The 13,675-nt window shown below is 31.4% G+C and overlaps 1 protein-coding gene across 1 annotated transcript; it reads left to right on the forward strand.

Annotated features, from left to right (window-relative positions):
- The first annotated feature begins 9,365 nt into the window (after positions 1–9,365).
- On the forward strand, positions 9,366–12,150 carry LOC132634853 (1-aminocyclopropane-1-carboxylate synthase-like). The gene is made up of 4 exons (XM_060350966.1): positions 9,366–9,686; positions 9,796–9,927; positions 10,038–10,198; positions 10,859–12,150. Exons 1-4 carry the CDS (start codon positions 9,510–9,512, stop codon positions 11,847–11,849), a joined length of 1,461 nt encoding a protein of 486 aa, XP_060206949.1. The 5' UTR covers positions 9,366–9,509; the 3' UTR covers positions 11,850–12,150.
- Positions 12,151–13,675: the final 1,525 nt, after the last annotated feature.

A 13,675-nucleotide genomic window follows, 5' to 3' on the forward strand; every position in this document is an offset into this window, starting at 1 on the left:
TTTCGTTTCTCCATTTTGTTTATATCTAAATTACAGCAGTTGGTCCAGGAAAAAGTGGTGAATACATACTACTAGACTAATATTTTTTTGACCAAAATATGCAAGTTATTGTGGCTGCAGCAAGTATGGCTTAATGAAATTTGTGGCATTTCCTAAATATCATAAAATTATTTTTGGGGACCCAAATTTTGGGGGTCCGAAAGCAAAGATTTTACTAGTTCCAACTCTCGTAGAATATCTTGTGATATTTCATCAGTTCCTTTGAAGGGTCAGTCAATTTGTTTGATCAACCGAAACATACTAAACTAATTAGCATTCTTTTCATCTGTTTAACATTGGCCTTAAATTTTATCCTCTAGATTGACTGAGCTAAATTCCACTTTCTACATTAGTATAAGTTCTAGCATTTTCACAGTAAAAAAATTTCCACAAATTTCTACATTAGTCTTTGTTTCGAAGGACAAGACAGCCTTAAATTTGTTCAACCAAATTGAAAGGCTACCATTCAATCCTACTTCCTATGGTCTTGGTCTTGTTCTTGTTCTTTTCTATTACCTTGTTTGGACTTTTCTCTATTCACATCTGCCCAAAAAACAAAAACATTTAGAATGATAAATAGAGAATTGAAAAATGATTCACACTTAGGATCTTGAATGGTTCTGCACTTGACCCAAATTAGTTGATTTTCTCAGATTTTTTAGTGCAGAATGATTCTGGAATTAGAGACCCAATTCTTGAAATTAGATATTTAGCATGTTTAAAATTGACCAAAATATTTTTTTTAAAAAAAAATTGGTAACTATAAAATCAGAACAAATAAAGTCTCCAGTATTATTAATGATGACTAGTATACTTTCTGAATGAGATGTTACTGCAATGGACTATTGAAGTTTCAGTGCATGGTTGCTAGGGGGAAAATTCTTTAATTTTGACTTTGAAAAATTGAGAAATTCCAGACTATATGAATGCAAATTATGAGGTGTTAAAATTGACCATAAATGTTAACTCGAAGGATTAGGTGAGTGATATCTTGATTAAGGGCTACCGCGTAATCTCAATTAACATTGGATCAACTTGGGCAACTAATGTTATTTTTCCCAAATCAAAAATTGACCATGAATATAACTCGAAGGATTAGGTGAGTGATGTCTTAATTAAGAGCTAACATAGAATTAATCTCAGTTAAGATTGGATCAACTTGGGCAGCTAATGCTGTTTTCCCCAAATCAAGTCATAAGAGAATTTCATAAAAAAAATGAAAAGAACAAAAATAAGACAAACAAATGTTTTAACAAAAGACATAAATTACTTTGGTGTAAAATGAAATTGCATATTTAGAGGAAAAACAAACAAATTAATGAAAAAATGATTTTGAATTGCACGAGGTGGGTAATTACACATTTCTTTTTCCATATTTTGGTTCAACCATCTGGCTAGTTTTTGGAACCCACTGGGGCCCACTAATTCGAATCACGCCATAGAAAGCCACTATGGAAAGTTTTAGCATTCCCTACCAAATAGGACTGGGAGCTTGTTTGGATGCGCTTATTTTAAGCGGCTTATAAGCTGCTTTAAATAAGTTAAATCAAACAGACTTAATTATTTTTTTGAGCTTATTTTAAGCACAAAATAACTTTAAGTTGGCCAGTCAAACATTCAAAAAAATTGAAAACAGCTTATAAACAACTTATAAGCCAATTCAAACGGGCTCTAACTCTGATCCTGAACCGGACGCTTGACCTCTTGTTAACAATAGATCATTTTTACCATTTTGCCCCTTGGAGGTAATGACGCATTTCTCAATATTTATTAATGACTAAGTTAAGCTTTAGACGAATTAAGTCACGCTTTTTCGTCAAGTAAATTTGTATTTTCATTTTCGACGTCAAGTAGATCAATATTAATCCGTCTAAATTTGACCCAACTCATTCATTTGATACCCTTAATTTAGAAATAGTAATCAAGCAAGTCAATTTTAGAGAAAAGGGTCAAAAATACCCCTCTATTTTGAGAAAAGGGCTAAAAATACCTTCATTACAAATTTAGGTAAAAAATATCCCTCCCGTCATTAACGTTTTCAAATATACCCCTGTCCTAACGGAAATCCCCAAACTAACCTGATTTCCTTTTTAAACCTGCTCCATTTAAACCCGATCCAACTAAATAAAAAACTCATATGAGTTCCTCCTCCTATGTCTAGTGGCTCCAAATGTAGGACTCGGGAACAAGTTGGTCGCTTATGAGTTTTTTATATAGTTGGGTCGGGTCTAAATGGAGTGGATTTACAAATGAAATCGAATTATTTTGGGGGATTTGGGAATTTCCGTTAAGATAGGGGTATATTTGAAAACTTTAATGATGGGAGGGGTATTTTTAACCCAAATTTATAACGGAGGATATTTTTAGCTTTTTTTCCAAAATAAAGAACCATTTTTTACCCTTTTCCCTTAATTTGACTGTGACGGCAGGACACACCGAAAGTTTTAGGATTTGGATGACTTGTGATTTTTCTGCCAAATGGTACACAAAAGAGCCACCCACAGTGTTGACTCGTTCTTCGTTCCATTTATTTTTTCCAAATTACTATTGTTTACTCGAATTCGAATTGTCTTCTTTTTATTGTGAAAAATGATCAGAATTTAGCACTCTATGACTTCAAAGGTGACAGGTGAGTTGCACGCTAAAATCACAAAGTTTGATTAATTGTTGACTGATTATTTCTGCTTATGAATCATATGCTTCCATTTCCCTTTATTTGCATACGTTGCAAATCATTTAAAAGTGATACAAACACCTAGTAGAATTAGGCCAATAAACACTTCTCCTTCGATATATATATATATATATATATATATTTTGTCTCCCATAAAAAAGGGATCTTTTTGACTTCAGAAAAAAAAGGATTAAATGGTATGGAGAAGTTAGGCATTTAGGTATATCAAATTCAAGTTCAATAGATGTTTTTGTGCTATTTAAGTGCTAATGAAACTATTATATTGGTCAAACATAGTTTTGGTAAGAGCTTTAACTTTATAACTAATCAACATGCAAAAATACGTTCAAATAATACATTTAAGCAATACATTCAAGGAGTGGTGAAGTAGTGATATCACTATATATGGATTTAAGCTATATATATTGATATGTACGTGTAAAAAGAAAAATTACATCATCAGGTCAATTTAATTAGTTGTAGTAGGTTACGCTTTTATTTTCTTGATTATATTTTCATATCAGATTTGCTATGAAGAATTATCTATTTTTATAAGTGAACTTAACCTGATGGTGTAAAAAAATATGTACACTGACCATGCACAAAACTTTTAAACTCTATCAGTATCACTACTTCTTAATTCTTATGTCTGATCATTTGTTTTAATCTTGCATATGAAACTTGATAACTTAATTTTACCTATCTAAGAACTTGAATAATAATAATTAAAAAAAAAAGGATAATTACTAGAAATACTTTAATAGAGAAAGTATAACATTAGTAGTTTCATTATATCGAATTAGAAAGTGTAATGAGATATTAACGTGTACAAAAATAGTCTAGCATAACATGGTCGGAAGAGGCCGAATTCCAAACATGGAGAGAGATAAAAAAAAAAACTTGCCTATTGGTTGAATGATTTTGAGTGAAAAAAATTTGCTTAAAATGTGTGCACGGAGAAAAAGTTTGGCTCAAATATGCCATCGAACTATCAGAAATGGCTCATTTATGCCACTCGTTGAAAGTTTGGCTCAAATATGCCACTGCCGTTACCTTTTTGGCTCATCCATGCCATTATTCACTAACGGTGGTTTTAAAATACCAGATATGCCACGTGGCAAAAATTTATTGGTCCACGTCACTTAAACGGAAAAGGCTCAAATATGCCATCGAACTATCAGAAATGGCTCATTTATGCCACTCGTTGAAAGTTTGGCTCAAATATGCCACTGCCGTTACCTTTTTGGCTCATCTATGCCATTATTCACTAACAGTGGTTTTAAAATACCAGATATGCCACGTGGCAAAAATTTATTGGTCCACGTCACTTAAATTTTAAGCTGTTTTCAGTTTTTAAATTTATTGGTCCACGTCACTTAAATTTTAAGCTGTTTTCAGTTTTTAAATACCGTATCATCACTTAAATTTATTGCTTATAAGTTGTTTTCAGTTTTTTTGAGTGTTTGGCTAGCCAGCTTAAAGTCATTTTGTACTTAAAATAAGCTCAAAAAAATAATTGGGCACATTTGACTTAAATTTTAAGTGACGTGGACCAATAAATTTTTGCCACGTGGCATATCTGGTATTTTAAAACCACTGTTAGTGAATAATGGCATGGATGAGCCAAAAAGGTAACGGCAGTGACATATTTGAGCCAAACTTTCAACGAGTGGCATAAATGAGCCATTTCTGATAGTTCGATGGCATATTTGAGCTTTTTCCGACAATAAATTTTTGTCACGTGGCATATCTGGTATTTTAAAACCACCGTTAGTGAATAATGGCATGGATGAGCCAAAAAGGTAACGGCAGTGGCATATTTGAGCCAAACTTTCAACGAGTGGCATAAATGAGCCATTTCTGATAGTTCGATGGCATATTTGAGCCTTTTCCGAATTTTTAATGCTATACGAAAAAGCATAACTACTAAAGCTACTACTTGAATCTTTTCCCAAAAATCAACAGTTAATACTGGAGTTTTTGCAGTGACATGATTCACGACTTCATCTGCATATGTGATCTTCTCCGTCCTTAGTTTTAGATTTATAAATGGAAAAAGAATACAAAATATTTCTCTATTATATGAAATATTTTAAGTTTACCCTCCTTTATAATTTAGGCCTTTAGAATCATTCATACACTTGTCATTAACAAATTATCTTCTACAGTAGTAATATGTTTTTCTACAGTATTTTGATATGTGGAACTCACCTGGTCTAAGATGGAGCTCTGTTAAAGTCAATAGCACATATAAAATGATTTACTAATGACAAAATATGAATGAAGCCTCTAGAGCTTTGGTCTAATGATAAAAACGTCACATTATTTGTGCGTATTAAATGCACGTCATGAGTTCAAATCTTATGATGACAAAAGCCTTCTATTTTGCACCCATCCTCACGATGGACCGCTACTCCCAAATCTCGCTATGAATAATTCTTAGGACATTCACTGGACAAACGAGTTAATTAGTCAAATCACATGGTTATGGTGATTGACGTTTACCGTAATTTTGTGTAAGTACATGTACTTAACTCTATTGTGTAAAAGAACCTTTTTCACCTTTTCTCATATTTGCTTTAAAGCCCGATTAATTTGGATTTGGGTAGAAAAAACTCAATTTCAAAGTAATAGGTTTTGTATAAAAAGTGAACCCTTTTTCACGGATATGTAAATTTTCATATATATATTCGATAAATATGTCTGGTAAGTTACACATTTTTTCGTGTTACCAACCTATACTTAATGTAAACACTTGCTTGCAGTTGAGATTAATTATAATCTGATTGTATCAATACCTTTAGACTGAAATGAATAAACTTAAAAGTCTTAAAAGGTTTTGCATTGCCAAAAAGAAGAAAGATGAAAAACTCACAGTATCACACAGCTTGATTTTCTTATATAAAAATGAAAATGGTAATTAGAAGTCATCATCACTCCCTCAAGAGATTAAGTCTGAACATGTACTTTCTCTGTTATTTGTCGTGGTTACTAAAAATAGTTATCTCAAATTATTTATCTCTTTTCCATTTTAATCTTAGTAGAATTTTGTCATTAATAAAGATGACACATAAATACCGTTAACATTTAATAGAGAAACTATAATTTAGATATAAATACGGGTAAAGTTAGTCAAGTATCCCTCTTAATTAATATCTCTTAAGAAACATATAAAATTATAAAAAGACAAATAATTTAATACCAAAGTTGACTTTGAGATTGATCTAAATTAAATTAAGACTCGTATTACATTAAAATTCTTCTTTCTTTTCTTTTCCTTTTCCTTTTTGGGTACTTTTCTTTCCACGTATACTGGGGCCTCAACTTTTGAAAATACTAGTAATAACAACACCGTCAAATTAATTTTTTGTTGGTAGTTCAAGGGCCACAATCACCAGAGGTTGACGGTGGACAATATCCAGATGGCTAACAAGAAGTACACTGAAAAGCAATTTAATGTGCTTTCAAAGTATGGATCAGAAGTACTCTTCACTTATTTTTTTTTTTTGGTAAAGATTTAAGTAATACATGTTGATAATAATAATAGTAAATGTTTGGCTAAAATTATTTTTCTAATTGTTATTATATGATTAGGAACAGAGCTAGAGTTTTTCTACATGTTCGGTAAATTAAAACTGAATAGCTTTGATTCAAATTAGAGGCAGAGCTAGAGACCAAAACACTATAAAAATGGTTTTCTTAAGTTCACAGATAGGTTTAAAAAGATTTCGTTTAAAATACTTTTGAGCAATTTTGATCCTTTAAATTTGATGAAAGTCAATGCTTTTGATGTTCATCAAATATTTAACAAATATTGATTATTAAATTTAACAGAAATTGTGAAAAAGAAATGTCTTCTTAAAAAATTTAACATTCTCTGAAAAGTGTCATTTCGTCTGATTTGAGACAAATATCCTTTTATGGAGTGTTCTACATTGTAATGTAATTTGAATTATAAGTCTTAACCATTTTTGTATTCGTCAAAGCGTTGTTGAATTTACGTGTGGACATAAGAAGTGAGAGTCACAAATTGTGACCATGTTAAACACCATGTTCTAAGGTGAAGACAACAGTATAGAGTACAACCAATAATGCAGTGCCAAATATAGTAACAAGTGTACAGTTTCATGATTTAGGAGTACATATTGTTCCATTTTATTTAGAAATCATTGTTTTTCCTACCAAAAACTTAGGAAGAATTTGAAAGTCGAAGGAAAAATGAAGCTCCGACCGCGTTAAAAATTAATGTATATGAAGGATTTTCTAATGCATTAAATGCAAATAATTCACGTTTCCTTTCTATTTTTGTGCATGTGCTTGAACGTGTACGCGATTTATGGTTCAATAATCAATTTGCTATATGCTTTAAGCAAAACATATCATATGTGTGCAAGGAGTTAATTACCACTAATTCACTTGCTTAATCTCACAAGTCAAATGCGTACGATTTTAGTTTATGATCCAAAAAATTGTTATTGGAGTGAGGAAAGACTTCTTGTGTGTGAGAATAAAATCTTATCACGTTGAAAATTGATGAGAAAAAAGCTAATTATATATAAGTATAACGATATTCATAAATGATATGAAGTCTTCTGAAAAACCGTTCAAGCATGACCCAAAGTGAATACAATCATATTTTTTTTTTGGGTCATGATGTTAAGAGTCAATTTTAAATTGACGTAACCAACAAGATCCATGTAGGAGAAGGGGAAGGGAGATCCCTTTTTTGGTCCGTAAAAATGATCTTCTATATATTTGAAAGCAGTATATAAAATATACGAAATTTTTGTAAGATCATTTATTTTAGTTAAATTGTAACGGGTCATGAAAGATCATTTCCTTAGTGAGGTAATTAAATGTATCAGTAATAGTAGAATTTTACACCCCTCAAGAGTATACAAGGTGGTGTTCTTTCTTATACATAATTTTTTGTGGATTTGGAGGCATAGTATCGAACACTTTTAAAGAAAGCGTTCTCAATAGTTTTATAATAATTTGTGGACCATTATGTTTCAAAGCACTTTCTATTTGGATATAAAAATTTAGATTACTTACGATTCCTTTTTTTTTTTTTTCATTTTATGTAAGATCGTATAGACAATCTCTTGGAAAGCAACAAAAGAAAAAGAAACACACGTACGATTTTCCTACTTTTGTCTTTTAGGTCTAAAAAAATGAACATATCATCCGACAAGATTGCGATTAAACCAACAAAGTAGTTTTTAAAGTTGCAACAAAACAGCTAAGTAAAATTCCTTATGTTATCCATTGGTTTGACATATACTGCTCTTATTCGCCGACATTTAATTGTTTTAATTAGAAATTTGGAGCCATTCGCAATAATCAAATATGAGATTAGTTGAAACTTTGACACAAGTTAGAAGTTCATTTTCATATTTGTACATATTTCATCAAGTATCAAGTTTGCCCGATTGAAGTAGTAGTTTTCTACTGTCATTAAATCCGAGAACCGATTATAAAAAAATCATGTTAGTAATTAATTAATTACCTTTGGGCGAATTAGTTCTTCATGTACTAGAATTTCTCAGGATATGCGCTTTCTTATTATTTTTTCTTTTTACAGAATTGAAGCGTTCAAAAAAGAAGATCAGTTAGAAGAGTCTTCAAGAAATTCTTTGGAAGTTATATAGTAATTAAGAAGGTTAAAATATGCGTTTGATACGACAGAAGTCATTCATGGAAAATATTATTATAGAATATGTTTCTCTGATATTTGATTAGTAAGAGAATTGTTTTTCCAACAAGATATCTATTACAAATTAATAATATTATTAGCAAATCAGAAAATATTTTGATTAAATATTTTTGGATATCAAAGATTAATAATAATTTCTGGTATTTAAGTTTTGTTTGACAAGTCAAAAGAAATTAAAAGTTAAGAAAAATTGCAAAAAAAAAAAAAAAAAATCTATTTAAAAGTGATGGACTTCCTAGTGAAAAACCTTTTCTTTAATAGGATTTCATAATATAATTATTCAGGAATGTTTGTGTCAAGCTATTTTATGAAATCTGAAAGGAAATAAGGTAAATGATTGATACTATTGAAAGGGTGGTATAAACTGCCTAAATAAAAATTCTTAAATATCAAATAACCAATTTAAATATTTCACGATCAAGAAATATTTTATTCTCTTTAGAATAGGCCCCGAAAGGAAAAAGAAGACTTAAATGACAACCAACGTCTATTTTACTGAATTTACCGGATAGTGGCTATTAATTTGGGAACATTTAGTGACTTTGACTTGTGTCATATCAAACACACCTTCCATGTAATTCTCCTACTAGTTATGACTATTTAGACTACCAAGTTTCTTAAGAGACAATGTCATACTAGAGTCGTATTTATTTTGAGTTAGAGTTTGGTGGGGATATTAGGAAAATGAAGAGGACCTTTACAGTTCATAACTAGTGCTCTATTAGCATACACATACGTACTATAACACCTACCTTATCTCAAGATTTTATTTTGAAAATAAATACTCGTGTGTGGGGGGGGGGGGGGGTGGGGGTGGGGGGTGGGGAGGGGGTTGTACGCGTGCGTGTGGAATTCCTATCTTTTCTTTCATAGAAACTTCTTTCAACACCATGACAATGTAACACTTAGAAATGACAAGTATAAATAAGGCTTCACTTCCACTTCAATATTCATTCAACAAATTTACAAACTACTACTACTAATATTCAAAGTCTTAGCTTCTTTTTTTTACCAAATTAGCAAATATCCGCTTCATTTTGTTGAAAGTTTTTGATTCTATTAGAAGAATTTTTTCAAAAGATGGTGTCCATTTCAAGCAATAACCAAAAGCAGCAGCTTCTTTCAAAGATAGCAACTAATGATGGCCATGGAGAGAACTCAGCCTATTTTGATGGTTGGAAGGCTTATGCAAATGACCCTTTTCATCAAACAGAGAATCCTAATGGTGTTATACAGATGGGTCTTGCAGAAAATCAGGTAGGAGCAAAACATGATATATTTTATTCTGTTTTATTGATACAATGGCTAAAGTTGAAAACTATAAGAGTTTTTGTTGATAAATTCTCTTTTTTGATGCTTTTTGCAGCTTTGCTTTGATTTAATCCAAGAATGGGTGGTGAATAACCCAAAAGCCTCCATTTGCACAGCTGAAGGAGCTGAAGATTTCAAGGATATTGCTATTTTTCAAGACTATCATGGCTTGCCAAAGTTTAGACAAGTATGAAATCTTTCTTTTTAAAAAATAAAATAAAAATACTACTACTAGTTTTTATCTTTTTGTTCAAAGTTATTTAGTGTACTAATTAGTTTATGAAAAATAATTTTCAGGCAGTAGCAAGGTTTATGGAGAAAGTAAGAGGAGACAGAGTCACATTTGATCCAGACAGAATAGTGATGAGTGGAGGGGCAACTGGAGCTCATGAAACGCTTGCTTTTTGCCTCGCCGATCTTGGTGATGCATTTTTGGTTCCTACACCATATTATCCTGGGTAAGAAATACCTCTTTTTTTTTTTTAATTATTCAGTATTTGATATTCACTGGCTCGATTAATTCTGACTTAAGTCGTGAAGAATTCATTAAAAGAGAGACTTTTAATCAAAAGTTCCTCCGTTTTCAGATCTCGAATCAAGAAAATGATGTTTTCTATAAGAAATTTCTAAAGTCTGGTCCTTTTTAACAACTTGGGGACACTTATATTTTACAAATCACTATCATAATTCACAAGTGTCTTCCTTTGACCTGTACATTTTTAACTTATTTTGGTGCTTGGACATAGTAAATTATGGGTGTGGGTCATGAAATCAACTACTCATCTGCACAAAACAGAGAATGTGGGTCCTCTAAGTTAGCATCTTCATAACTTCCTCGTCCTACATGACAAGGACCAAAAAGTCTACCATTATGTAGGAAGTTGGGATTTGGTCCATTATCAAAAAATTTATTATTTGTCCCAAAAGTTATCGATAATGTATATTATTATAAATACTAACAAATATAATGTCCTACATGTGATGAGACATGTTTCCATAGACAAAAGGGAATGTTGTAGTAAGAATAAAAAAAAAAAAAAAAAAAGTTGCATGGTTTTCAAGTTTGCTATATTGAATTAGTGGGGTGCTAAAGTAAATCTTCATTTGTAATATTGCAGATTTGACAGAGATTTGAGGTGGAGAACTGGTGTGCAACTTTTTCCAGTTGTTTGTGACAGTTCTAATGATTTCAAGGTCACTATCAAAGCCTTAGAAGCTGCATATGAAAAAGCTCAAGAATCCAATATCAAAATAAAGGGCTTACTTATAAACAATCCTTCAAATCCATTAGGCACTATTCTTGACAAGGACACTCTCAGAGACATAGTAAGTTTCATCAATTCGAAGAACATCCACTTAGTATGTGACGAAATCTATGCTGCCACGGTCTTTGATCAGCCTAAATTCATCAGCGTTTCCGAAATAGTAGAGGAAATGATTGGGTGCAACCAAGATTTAATCCACATTGTCTATAGCTTGTCCAAAGATTTGGGATTTCCAGGATTCAGGGTCGGAATTGTTTACTCGTACAATGACACAGTAGTGAACATTGCTAGAAAAATGTCGAGCTTCGGGCTAGTTTCAACACAGACACAACATTTGCTTGCATCAATGTTGTCTGATGAAATTTTCATTGAGAAATTCATTGCTGAGAGTTCGGAAAGGCTCGGAAAAAGGCAAGGGATGTTCACAAAAGGACTTGCACAAGTTGGAATCAGCACATTGAAGAGTAATGCTGGTTTATTTTTCTGGATGGATTTAAGCAGGCTTCTTAAAGAACCAACATTTGAAGCTGAATTAGAACTGTGGAGAATTATTATTAACGAAGTGAAACTTAATGTTTCACCGGGTTGTTCTTTTCATTGCTCTGAACCTGGTTGGTTTAGAGTTTGTTTCGCAAATATGGATGATGAAACTATGAGAACTGCCTTAAGAAGGATTAAGAACTTTGTGCTTCAGACAAAGGGACATAATAATAAAGCTACAATCAATAAACAATGCAGCAGGAAGTTTAGCAAACTTCAAATTAGCTTATCGTTTCGACGCATGGATGATTTCATGAACTCACCAGCTCACTCTCCAATGAGTTCGCCTTTGGTCAGGACTTAAAGAAAAAACATGGCTTAGCTTTATTCTTGTTGTTTGTCTAATAAGAGGAGAAAAAAAATCCTTTGTTATAGTGATGAGTGATAGGTTTGATATATACTATATACATTAAGTATTTGATTTCACAGTTCATTTCATTTTGTGCAGAGAATGTTTTGGATTTTTATCATCCCATCAATGCATCAAAATGGGATGTACTGTGGAATTTTCAGTTCTTGGTTTTTTTTATTCCTTCTTGAAAATGAAGGAAGCTCAAACTTGTAACCAGAACTTTTACTTGCATTAAATGTCATGATTTTATTCATTACCAATTCAAAATTTAATAAATTTTCATCTTTTCATAATTCGTCTAACATTCTTTATAAAGTCCTTAGAAAGAGTCTGTTAGTAATATTTCACTTCTATAAGAATGAGAGAACTCATTTAAATCAAAAAGCAAATATTAAGACAAATGATAATATAAAATTATGGGGATGGAAACTTAAGAAGTGTCAGTTTTTTCCCTTCCTCTAAAATTTATTCTTAGTATTTTGTTAGTTCTTTTACATTTCAAAAATAATAATAATATAAGTTATTTTATAGTTGTGTTTCATTATTATTTTCATTTCTCTCACACAACATATTAAAACACTTAAAATAAGCAATATAAATAGAAAAAAAAAATGAACTCGTCATTGATGGGATCAAATTATGTAGTATCTAATATTTGTCTTTTTCTTTTTGTATTTGCCTTATAAATAGCCAAAAGCGCCCGACCCCCAACCCCCCACCCCCAACGTTTGACCGAATTTCCGACTACACACCTTTACTATACGTCCTATTACCTCCCTAACATTTTAAAACTGAAATATATACCCTTGAAAGGTCACACTCAGATATGTGTTGGATAGTGTAGTGCACGCGCCTGACATGTGTATATTTGAGGAAAAAATTAACTTTTACTTTTTCATTTGTTTTTTATTCTTTTCCTTCTTTTTTTTTTTTTTTTTAATATGTTCATTTGTTCATTTTATTTTACTTTTTCTTTCTTTTGTAATTTCCTGTTATTGTATGGTAGCACTGCCCGCCCGATTTTTGCTTTCAAGCTTAATATTATCTTTTAATTAAGGCAAAATGGGTGATTTTGTATCTACCAAATTTGGATCCCAAGCCCATCACCAAACAAACATACCCACAAAATACTTCAATGTCGAGGACCCATTTTTCAAAATACCCATAAGATTCAAGATTATACATCGAAATAACCAAAATTCAAATACAGTAGATCTAGTAATAAATCTTGAAAATGAGTGATTTTGTATGTATGAGAAAGAGGAAAAGTGAGGTAAGCCAAGAAGAATAACGGAAGATAGGAGAAAAAGAAATTGCCGGAAAAAGTAGCTGGTGAATTTAGCTTCTTCGTTAGGAATGATGATATTGTTAGAGAAGAGGAAAATAAAAAAAGAGAAAAGAAATAAACAAAAAATATATACTTCTATTTAATTATAATGGAAATACAATAATAAAAATAATTTTTACACGTTTTTTGCTTCTCACTCTCCATGTCACATCAGCACTTAAGGGGATATATATAACGGTTTTAACATGTTCAGGAGGTTAATAGGACCCCGTGAAGTAAAGGTGTGTAGTTGGGAATCCGATCAAACATTGTTTGGGTTTTTTTCTCTTTATTCTTTAGCATATAATTATTCTATTTTTCTGCTTAAATTTAAAATTTCAATAATTTTAAGATATCATTAAAAAATTAAGATATGTATATATATCAACTGTAATAATATTCACACAATAAAATCAGAAGAGTAGGAGTACAAAATCGTTTTGTTATTATG

The sequence above is a fragment of the Lycium barbarum genome, chromosome 4 (genome assembly GCF_019175385.1).
Source record: "Lycium barbarum isolate Lr01 chromosome 4, ASM1917538v2, whole genome shotgun sequence".
In the NCBI taxonomy this organism is placed as follows: Eukaryota; Viridiplantae; Streptophyta; class Magnoliopsida; order Solanales; family Solanaceae; genus Lycium; species Lycium barbarum.

What these genes read in the sequence shown, in the direction of transcription:
- LOC132634853 (XM_060350966.1), top strand. Translation starts at nt 9,510, where the DNA reads ATGGTGTCCATTTCAAGCAATAACCAAAAGCAGCAGCTTCTTTCAAAG. An exon ending in TGGGTCTTGCAGAAAATCAG is followed by an intron (nt 9,687 to 9,795) that starts GTAGGAGCAAAA and finishes TGCTTTTTGCAG; the next exon opens with CTTTGCTTTGATTTAATCCA. An exon ending in CCTACACCATATTATCCTGG is followed by an intron (nt 10,199 to 10,858) that starts GTAAGAAATACC and finishes GTAATATTGCAG; the next exon opens with ATTTGACAGAGATTTGAGGT.